General features: G+C 36.4%; 1 protein-coding gene across 1 annotated transcript; it reads right to left on the minus strand.

Annotated features, from left to right (window-relative positions):
* Window positions 1-284: 284 nt before the first annotated feature.
* LOC149814715 (putative plastid-lipid-associated protein 14, chloroplastic) lies at window positions 285-10879 on the minus strand. Its single transcript, XM_089990067.1, has 13 exons — window positions 10607-10879; window positions 10415-10458; window positions 10263-10341; window positions 10053-10169; window positions 9731-9913; window positions 9353-9439; window positions 8534-8640; window positions 8309-8396; window positions 8159-8239; window positions 2926-3002; window positions 1973-2108; window positions 1187-1249; window positions 285-1101 (listed from the first exon to the last, which is right to left on the minus strand). The coding sequence occupies exons 1-13, from the start codon at window positions 10709-10711 to the stop codon at window positions 478-480; spliced, it is 1791 nt and encodes a 596-aa protein (XP_089846193.1). The 5' UTR covers window positions 10712-10879; the 3' UTR covers window positions 285-477.
* Window positions 10880-11909: the final 1030 nt, after the last annotated feature.

Here is an 11909-nt window from a genome sequence, read left to right on the forward strand (position 1 = left end):
GTGCAGGATGCTCCCACACGGGACGCCACAGAATGCAGTGTCCGCACTTCTTGTGCATCATGCATTTGCGTAGGTGCATGCCGCCCCCACCCCAACCCCCCCCCCCCCCCCCCCCCCCTTGCGGGGATGGGGAATATCGCCATCCCCAAAATCAAACGTCTCCTGAAAGATCCACTTAGTCTGAATGGTTGGAAACAAGTGTATACGGGTAAGGACCAAATTCCGACAGTTTGTCATCCGGTAACTTCATCTTGAAGACACTTTTAAATGACATGGGCCATTCCTTGATCCAACTAAAAATATGCAACATTTCTTGGCAAAGATTGACCAACATTTGGTTAATATACAAAACAATTGAAAGGAATAATGGCCTCTTTTTCTCTCAAAAACGATGGAAAGAATTGGGAAATGAAGATTTTACAACTTAAGAGGATTAAGATTAACTTGGCCAACATGACTAGGCAACAACCCTGAAGATTATGCAGGTATACGGGTAAATAAGAGTGCAGATCCTGCAACACTTCGCAAAACCAACAATCTTGAGTCAGCATATGTTGCACAAACTAACTTCGAGATATCAAACATCTCAGGGGGGATCTGCATTCGGACCTCGCGCAAGACCTTCCTCATCTCCACATTTCCTGGAACTACATCCAGATTCATTGTCACCTCTATTTCTCCTGGTAAGAGGCTGGCAACAGGAATCGTCTGTGGGATATCCTCAGCCAGGCTTGCCCGCCTCCACACTCTTTTGGCGGTAGGTTTTCTAGCTGTCAATTCCTGCGAACTGGACTGGATTAAGCTGGGCCTGTTATCCATTTCCTCATTCCAGTATATCCGATTCCCTTCCACAACCTTAGATTGACAAGTTATCTGTAGTTTTCCAGCAGCACCAACTTTGTTATGTGGCCATTGAGGGCCAGATATGACAGTAAAATCTATAGTGGATGTGACTGAGAAGACATTATCCGCCAAAGGAGAGAAGGTGAGATGTGCAAGGCCAATAAGGATGCTTGGGGAAGGCTGGCGCAGAGTGAGTCCGATGTGCCTACCAGTGCAGTATAAAAGACGCCATTTTCCTGGCAGGAACTCTGTCCAGTTCTGCACTTAACAAGAATGTCGTAACTCAGAGCTGCCATGAAGAATGCAGATTAACAAATGCCTAAAATAGTACAAAGAGTTTTACCTTCAATTGTGGGTAAGGATTAAGCATCTCCATGAGCTCAATGAAGTAGGCCAACCTGCTCCGCTGTTACAGCAAAAAGAATACCAATACCATTCCTGAATAATTTTCACACTAGATTCAAATAGAGGTCTTAGTAAGATCAATTTTTAAAGAGCAATGTGTGTCATCCATCTGAATTATTCACCACATTTGGCATTGGCAGTTGTGGTAGTGTGTAAATATCAGCACACACAACTACCTTATCTGCTTATCATGAGATGGATAGCACCTGGTAACTCCACCCTTGAGCTTAAAGAGGTTATCTTATAAGATCACCTTTCATCTTTCCAACTGTGAATACATTCATACATGTTAACCCTACTGTCTCAGTTTGCCTATATCTGTACAGTTATCAATGAAAATAAAAGTCTACAACTGTTACTAGCAAGTACCTGGAAAAAGCAAGGATCAGTTTCCATGTCATTACAAGGACACTTAATAGGTATCAGCTTAAAACAACATTACTGACATCCCTGGCATGGATACTATTGCAGTGTATCTACCAAGGGATGCACATGTAACCCATCAGGCCATCACTCTTCTCTATATAGATCTATGAAGGAAAGCCAAAGGCCATTCATATCAATCCTAAAAAGATTATTAATTAAGTCATACTAACAATCTAGCGGATGACAGCATGCTAAAAACTGTAGGCATGCATATCATGTGGAGTGATCCAAGGTGGTGAAACATGAAGTGAACAAGCAAAAATGATGATGAATGAAGATTTTCATGTCTCATCCTTACCTGATGACGACCATATATGTACTCTTCTGTGATCCGAACAGCAGTTGAACCCAAACCCCACTTAATAATATCAATTGATGGATCCACCCGCCACTTTGGACCACATAGGAAGGGATGTCTAAGGGCATCTAAACAACTGCAAGCACAGGCAACACCTCAAGTTACTAAAGGCTAAAGCCACAAGAATCACAACAATTTTCTCAACATTTTTCATAATTGCATTTGAGCAACCAGCAGATGTGTGCAGTGTTTAAGATGAACTTAGAGCCAATGCTCTAACCATAATAAAGTCAAGTTACTCTGACAAAATCGGTCACAGCTAACGCAAGCATTCTGTTAAGCGTTAACAAGGACTCACAGGCTGAATACAATTCCCAACACAGCCAGGTCAACCTAGACAGTGTAGACAGCATTGTGCATGTCACTGGACCTGGGTTCCTCGAATGAAGTTGAGTAGTAAGCTCAAATCAGGTTTTGAAAAAGCTACATGTGATCTTCTCTATGAAGAGGAAAAAACTTGCACCTGATTCTTTTTGAAGAAAAAGGAAAAAGAAACGAGGACTGCAATGCTTACAATAGGAAAAACAGTAAGGAATATGCAAGCTATTTGTTTTCAATTGATGCTTAGTTCTAACACAGACTGATTAACAATCTTAGTCTAACCCAAAAAGAATGGCACGTTCCCCAAGATGAAAAAAAGACTTCAACAACACTAACAAATGTTGTGATTGGAAATCCATTACTTCTAATGAATATTTACATAAAATCAAGAGTTACATGGAATTGAGCTGATATTTCCTGAAAAAAAAAAAAGAGATGAAGGTGCACACATTTTGGTAACTAGAAGCAATATCTTTTGATTCTGAAACTTCAATTATCAAAAGGGAAAAAATCTGCTAATAAGTTTACGTTACATCATGATATACCAGAGAGTTCAGCTAAAAGAATATTACCTTATTCTCTCAGAAGGTTTTGTGGCAAGCATTAACGAGAGAAGGTTCCATCCAGCACCCCAATTCCTATCAAGTATCTAAAAGGCAATCACTTTCAGACAGTTACCCAGAATTGCATCTTACGCCAAATAAATAAGTAATCATCCATAGAGACTTATATATGTTAAAATGTACATATTATAAATATATATAATGTATATATATATATATATTATATATGTGTATCTATATGTATACATACATACATGTATATATATTGTATATTTTTTATTCTTTGTAAAGCATTATTTTTATTATTTTGTTTTTTTTAGTCAACTCAATGTTGACTAGCCATTAGAGCTTCTAACGGCCAGATGATCTAGCCATTGGAGCTAGTCCAAAGGCTAGATAATCTAACCGTTGGACTAGCTCCAACAGCTAGAAGCCCCTCTCATTTGGTGTATATATAGGGGACCTTCCCCCCCTTGTAAGGCATGCTTCTTGCATGCATTTTGTGAATTAATAAAATAATAATTTTTACATTGTGACCTCTTTTGGTGTGTTCCCTTAGTAGCCTTTTTGAGTGTGCCCATAGTGGCTCTTTGTGCTGGTCCATTTAGGTACATTCGTAGACATTTGTTCTTCTTTGGTGGTTCCACTCTTTACATGGTATCACAGCCATAGTGCTCTTGATCTTTGAAGATCAACAATCTCATTATTCGTGTGCTTGTGGATTGCTCTTGAAGTGTTTGTGGTGGTTCAAGTGGGCGTGCTCCTCCTCCACATCAACTCTCTCCCTCTCTCTCTCTTATGTCTTCTTTATATCACTCTCTCTCACTCTTCTTTCTCCATCGTATTCATTCATGGAGGACAAGAAAAGTGTCACTGTGGTGCACATCAAGCTCAATGACACAAACTATGTAATGTGGTCTTCTATCATGAAGCACCATATTTGGGGCAAAGGCTTGTGGGATTAGTGAATGAATCCGATACAAAATGTAAATTACTCTTCGTCAAAGTTGAAAACGGAAAAGATATAGCACCCAAAGGAGATGAAAAGACTAAGTCCATAACCGATTATGAAAAAAAGTGGAAAGAGTAGGGAATGGGACACGAAAATAACGTCTTGGCTTATCAATAGCATAGACATTTAAAAATGTTCGAGCCTAGTGGAGTTTGAGCATGATAATGATGCTTGGAACTACTTTAAAAATATGTATTCGCTCAAAGATATTGCACATGTGTACAATTTACAAGATAAAATTAAAACCATGACACAAGGAGATATAAACATTAGAGAATATTATAATGCTTTATCCGAACTTTGAGAAGAACTGGCTCTACTTGAACCAAAGTGACATTTTCCTTGGATATTAAGCTCTGACAAATGAAAATAGATGTAGAGCCTTTTTACCAATTTATAAATGGGTGCAACCCGAGTTTGAAGCCACCAAGTCGGCTCTTCTCCATAGTGGGAAGATTCCATCTATTGTTGATACAATCGAGGAGCTAAGTATAGAGGAAAATAAGTTGAAGAGACACTCAATAATGATGATGAATTCGTCTTTGCTGTGGTAGATCGGGAAACTATTCTCGCACATACAAACCAATTTACTTGGGAGACAAGGCAACGAGTATAACAACAAGAGGAAAGTCATTTGTCACTATTGCCATGAACCGGGACACATTAAACCTTTGAGCCCTAAGTTGAAAAAAATTAAGGAAAAGAAGGTGGCTTCGGTTGGTATACCTCAAGAGACTACGGACATGAGCAACTCTCAAGATACATCTGTCGGAAGCACATCCTTATCCCAATTGGTGGAGGCGCTTTAACCTCTTCTTAGAAGATCATCTTCCTCAATCGGAGCCACTGTCTCATCTTATTCCGATCTCGGTAAGTTTCCTTGGCTACTTGATTTCGGTGCATCGTTTCATATGACTGCGAACCTTGATATTCTATTTGAATGTCGTACTAATTCAAGCATGTCTAATGTTTTCACTGTCGATGGTACATCTGTTGAAATCAAAGGAATAAAGAAATTTTTAAAAAAATCTTGAAAACTCTAAAAAAATTTAATTTCAAAAATTAGATATATTTCTAAACTAAATTTAAATATTTTATCAGTCTCTCAAATAGCGTACCATGGATGTAATGTTTTTTTCTCATCAAATGGTTGATAGGTGCATGATCGCCAGTCAGGGAAGCTAATTAAGGAAGGCCATAGAAAAGGTACTACATGGATTTTTTTAGAAATACTCAAGAATATGTTTTGTTGTAATGTCCAAAAATTAGATTTGGATTCGTGACACAAAAGATTAAGACATAATGTATCCAAAATTTTATATTTTTAAAGTTTGAAAAAAAATTGTAATATTGACAATTTTACTTATAATGATTATATTCTTGGCAAAATAAAAAAATTACCATTCAATGAAAGAACTTTTGTTTCTACTAGACTACTTGAATCAGTCCAATTGAATGTGTGGGGGGGGGGGCACCAATCATATGAAAAAGGTGGATATGCATGTTATGTGATATTTGTGCATATAATCTTTCTAGGTATACTTGGATTTACTTTAGACATAAGTCTGAAGTCTTATTGCATTTTTATTTTTTTCATAACTTGGTTAAAAATAAGTTTAATAATAACATTTCTATCTTTCACACTTATTCTGAGGGAGAGTTTTTGTCTAAAGAGTTTAAAAATTATCTTAATTTATATGGCATTACACATCAAAGATCTTGCTCACACACACCATAAAAAATGGGTTGGTTGAGAGAAAACAAACATATTATTAAAACCACGATAACTTTACTTATTGCAAGTCATGTACCTAAAGTCTTCTGGGCTGAAATTGCTTTGGCCACTGTGTATTTTATAAACAAAATGTCATTTTTATCATTACAAAATATCTCCTCTATTGAAAAACTTTTCAAACTTACTCCTGATTATTTCAAATTAAGAGTGTTTTGTCTTAACCAACAAAATTGACAAGTTTTCTGTTAAGGTTATTCCTTGTGCTTTCTTTGGATACACAAACAACAAAAAAAGGTTATATATGCTATGATCCTAAAAGTGTAAAATTATATGTTTCAAGAAATGTATCTTTTTGAAAAATAAAATTTTTATTGTAAAAAATCTAAGAAAGTAACTGAGTATTCTTTTTTATTTGATTTTATTTCAAAGCATGATATTGATAATTGTGATTGTGAGTTTAGTCGTGATAATGTCGATGAATCAATAGATGAAATGTCGTGTGAAGAGCAACCTCGTAGTGATACTACCAACAATACACTAAACACAAGGATCAAAAACCTCCATGTGCACTTGAAAGGTATTTAAAGATTAAAAGTAAAAATGATGCACAATTTAGGCCATCATCTAGAATATCAAAGCCCCCAAAAAAGTTTGTCTTACGAGTCTTTTTCATTCAAATACAAGGTATGTCATGCGCTTATTCACTCCTATGTAGAGCCCTCATCTTATGTCCAAGCTAAAGAACATTCTGAATGAGTTAAAGCCATGAAAGTAGAATTACAAGTCTTAAAAAAAGCCAAAACTTGAACACTTCAAAACCTTAAGGAAAAAAACCTATGCGATGTAGGTGGGTATATAAAGTAAATGGGTATAAAAACAAAGAGTGATGAGACCCTTGAGAGGTATACAGCTAGGTTGGTAGCCAAAGGATATTTCAAAAAATATGAAATAGATTATGAAGAAACCTTTGCCCCTGTTGCCCGGATGACCACTGTTAGAACCTTTATAGCAGTTGATTCCATTAGAAATTGATCGATATACCAAATGGATGTTAAAAACTCATTTCTTAATGGAGATCTAGTTGAAGAAGTGTACCTGAAGGCACCACCTGCTATGAGTATTCATTAAGGGAAGGTTTTTTGCTTGAGTAAGGCACTTTATACCTTGAAGCAAACACCAAAAGCATGGTATGATAGATTTAATAAGTTTATGCTTGATATTGGTTTTAGATCTTGCTTGACTGACACAACTCTATTTGTTAATGAATCTAATGCATGTATTGTCATCTTGCTTCTATATGTGGATGATATGAATCACTGGGGGAGACAAACATGGAGTTGAAAATATCAAAGAACTACTTAAAACAATTTTGAAATGATTGATTTGGGTTTTCTAAGATACTTTATAGGAATTGAAGTTGCTTATTCCCCTAGAGGGTATTTGTTGTCACAATCTAAATTTGCTTCTGATATTATTTTTAGGTCTGAGATTGCAGATGATCACAAAGTAGACACTCTCAAGGTTACTATTGTCAAGATGAGAATTGATGATGGAGAACCTCTTGAAGACCCAGTTAGTGTTTTATCGACATCTGATTGGAGCACTCTCTTACCTATCAATTACTAAACCAGACATAACACACATTGTTCATATCGATAGTCAATTTCAGCATGTTGATGCTGATTGGGGAGGTGATCCTAACAATAGACACTCAACCACGAGTTTTTATGTTTTTTCTAGGTGAATCCCTGATCTCGTGGAGGTGCAAGAAGCAACATAAGGTTTTACTTTCACCAATAGAAGTTGAATACCAAGCCATGACTACTACTACGATAGAGGTGGTATGGTTGACATGAAAATTCGAATAAATGGAGCTTAGAAGATGTGTTATTTATATCGCTAACAACTGTATGTTTTACGAGAGGACAAAGCACATTGAGATGGATTGTCACAATGTATGAGAGGAGTATCTTCAAGGAAATATTGATCTGCCTTATGTCACATCAGAGTATCAATTGGCAGCCTTCTTCAGTAAACCTCTCCCAACTCATAGGTTTCACTTCCTACTTAGCAACCTTTTGGTCATTTTACCATAAGTTTGAGGGGGTGTTAAAATGTACTTATTGTAAATATATATAATGTGTATATATAAATATATGTATACATAACTTTGTATGTATATATATATTGTATATATATTTATTCTTTATAAAGCATTATTTTTATTATTATTAATTTTTTTAGTCAACTCAATGTTGAGCCCCTCTCATTTGGTGCATATACAGGGGACCTTCCCTTCCTTGTAAGGCATGCTTCTGGAATGCATTTTGTGAATTAATAAAATAATATCTTTTATAATGTTGGTGTGTATCCTTAGTGGCTCTTTGTGCTTGTCCATTTGGGTATTGTGGACATTTGTTCTCGTTTGGTGGTTACACTCTCTTTATAATATAAGCAGATAGTAAACTGAAGTTGCTAAAGAACCGGATACCAACTTGAAGCCCGGAATTTCCTGAAGGAGAATTTCTGCATAGAATTGGCAAGAGAAACTCACGCAAACATGATGGATCATTTCCCTGCAATAACAGATAGAACAATTATATCTACCGCTCTTTTGGAGAGAGAGAGAGAGAGAGAGCATTTACTTTTGTCAGGAAAGACTTGAACTTCATGAAGATGGAAGGATCCATGAGCTCCCGTAAAATCATTTTTGCCATCATGAATCCCACACACCTGCTCCATGGAAAACCAGCAACTAATATATCATAATTCATTTGGCATAGAAAACAGGAATCCATTCAAAGTAAACAAGTGTTTAGATAAGTGAGCAGCTCAAGAATAAAAGTAATTAGATCCTGAACTTTTCCCACCTCATGTCAAATGCAATCATCATTTTCCGCCTGTCAGCATTTCCCCCAGGTGTATTCTCACTTGGATTTCCATCACAGAAATCAGCTGCATTTCCAAGAATGCCTACCTGCAAGATAGAAGTTTGTCAAAGAAAAAAACGCATCATTGCTAGAATACACAAACTCAAGAGTATATTAAAAGTACCATGATAATATATAATTATCATGAGTCAATAAGCTGAGTTAGATATCTGATGGAACATGATGTTGATACAATTCATGCTGCATTTGAGGGACATCACCAAATTATCATGGTTTGAGTTAAAAAATAAGCCCTTCCAAAAGGTGCACAACATCTGTTTCTTTTTTCCTAAGTTATGAATTAACTGGCTTTCAAAAAAGAAAAGGATCCTTGTAGATGCAGGAAGGTTACAACGAGTAGTTTACAATTTTTCAAACCCATGGTTGAAGCTCAGTTAGTTATTTTGGAAAAAACAAATGGAAGCGATCTTTGGATCTTCTACAGGTTTAACAGCTGCTCATGGCCACATTACATATACATCAGTTAGAAAAGTGTCAGATCAGTAACAGTCAGAAAATTTAGCTGCAGCTAATTTGCATATTTCTGTACAAGTTGACATCTCCTCAAACCATCAGTAGGAATAGAACAACTTGCAGTATGTTAAGCAATACAAGCAATGGACTATGATAAGACTACCAGCAAGAAAATAACATAATTTCTCTAGTGGTTGCAATCGATAATTATCCAGTTGAAAATTCAACAAAAAAATAAAAAGCTGTTGGTCTAGTGAAAAGTAATAAATGACATCAACAACTTACTTTGACATGTCTATCCACTGGGCTGATGTGCACATTTTCTAGCCTCAACTCTGTATGTGCAAGTCCATGGCTATGCAAGTAGTTTACCTAAATGAGTAGAAATGGGAAATTCTATTATTGATGTTAGGTTGGTAGCAAAGATATCTGAACAAAACAGATCATGAAAAGTTTGTTAACAAAGCAGAAAACTTAAGTATCATCTGAACCAAGCACACATAAATTGCACTCAGATCAATCCTTCAACAAACTAGTCCAATTCAATAAGTAGTCCATGCCATGAAAAAGATTTCTGTTACTTCATTGGAAAGCATAAAAAGAGAAAATATGTAACTTCATGGCTTATTAGAAAGAACAAAAAAAAGCCGACGAAATGCTTACCCCAATCAAAAGATCCCTTATTAGAATTCTAATTAATCTCAGCTGTCGGGTAACAGCAGGTCCTCCAATTCTATCATCACCCACTCTCCTAGCACACTCTTCATCCAAGGCTAGAGTTGCCTCTAAGGTAGGAAGCCAGTTTGCAAGCTGAAGCCAATGCTGCAGAGAGTAGCTCCCATGATACTATATAAAAAGAAAACAACCACATCAAGCCAGTCAACGGTCAAAAGTTTTGATCACTAATATTGTCAACAAGGAAATGCCATATGCCAAAAACATTTTAAACTCCAAACACATGATCCTCTCAGATTTGGCCACTTACTCCATGCACTAGAACAAAAGAACCATGATCTGCACTGTTTGATGGTGAGACATAGCCATGGACCTGCATTGCATATGAATGATACATAAGCTGGCGACGAGCAAGCTTCTTCAACACCTGCACATCATAAAGCAGCAAACCTCTGAGTAGATCCTAGATAAAGAAAATTATTAGGCAACACGAAAAGAAGATCGAAATAAAAATATCCACCTCTAATGCACGCCTTCCTCTTCGTTGTGCTTGAGAGCTAGTAAGTTGACGGAGTACAACTTTTGATTTGTATAGAGGACTATTTTAAAGAAAAAGGTGTAAGTTTTTGAGTTTTAATTAGTCTTTTTATCTCAGAAACGAATAGAACTAACCTGCCAGGGTGTCTAACAATGGCTTCAAAAATGACTTCATCCCCCTGCACAAACATCGATTAGATTTTTAATTTGAAAATGAACCTCTGCGTCAATCACTTAAAAAGACATAATATACTATATGAACCATAACCTACTGAAGCAACTTCGCTTCTCAATATTCATACCAGAGACTCAAGACGGAGAGTATACCCTGCCTGCAAGGCCTATGCTGACATGATCACATAAGGAAAAGTCTGACATCTTGAATTTGGTGATGGCAGGTACCCTTTCTTCCTCACTGAGAACAGTATCCATGCAAGTTGCACTTCCATGGGGTTCCGCAGAACATTTAATTTCTGGAAGTCTTCTACTCGAATATCTTGATTGTTTTCTGTTTAAGAACAAGTGGAAGGATCTTTGCCGACTTGGTCTAAGCAAGATGCTTCCAGTGCCTAGACCTATTAATGATTTATTCGGCTTCTTCAATTGAACTTTATTTGCAATTACCAAATCATTGCCTTGAACTGAGTTCCTTGATTGAGATCCACAAAAAGCCATTAGTGTGTATGGCCTGCAGAACCAGGAAACAGTAACAAAACCAATTAAAAAACACGAGATGTCATGTGAACCAAAAAAAAAAAAACAATCTGTGAAATTGCGTTATAGTTTCTGCACATTTGCTTACACGTGCATTGATAAACATACACCACAAGTAGGGTTTTTGAAACACAACTGGTTCGTGCAAATGGATAGGCTTCACCAAAAACAAATATCATACGATTCCAAACTCAATGACACTAGGAATTCCCAGAAACTAACTATAAAATGAGGTTTCATCCTTTCATGTACTCAATATCTTTGGATTCTCATGTGCAAGGTGCAGTTATTAACCATTATAACCAGTGACTCAGTGAGTGATCATTCAATCGTGAATTTCTTTATATATATATATATACAATTCATTTTTTGTGGTTCAACTTGAGTTAATAACAGTTATAGAGTTAATGCATCTTATCGAAGATATCACAAAAAATAACACCTCTAACAGAAGAGTTTTTTGAAATGATAGTTGCCACTCCAGAGTATGTATAGGAATGGTCTGGTTTTGGTGACGATTAATGGTGTGCCTTAGATCTATTACTGCTATCCCTTCTCAATATGAAAAGGCTTGAAAAATACTTTTAGCATAAATTCATGATGCACACAGAGAACTACAACCAATTGTTTCAAAGTTTATACCTAAGCCACAATTTGTTATAAACAATAACATATTTTTCAACATTGTATAACAATTTGTAACATGATTCTTAGTGAAAAAATTGCTTGTGTGTGTTTGGGTGGGGTGAGGAACGGAGGGGAAGGAGGCAACCATATATGACATCATCCAAATCGTTGGCTCGGATTTCGGATTTAATATTAAGATTCAAACCTTCATAAATGGTACCTCATTGAATTTTAAAATTAAATTGAAACCACTGGACTTAAGCTAATCTGTCGATCTGCATGATGTCAT

This window comes from Nuphar pumila, chromosome 15 (assembly GCF_984573655.1).
Source record: "Nuphar pumila chromosome 15, dmNupPumi1.hap1.1, whole genome shotgun sequence".
NCBI lineage: Eukaryota > Viridiplantae > Streptophyta > Magnoliopsida > Nymphaeales > Nymphaeaceae > Nuphar > Nuphar pumila.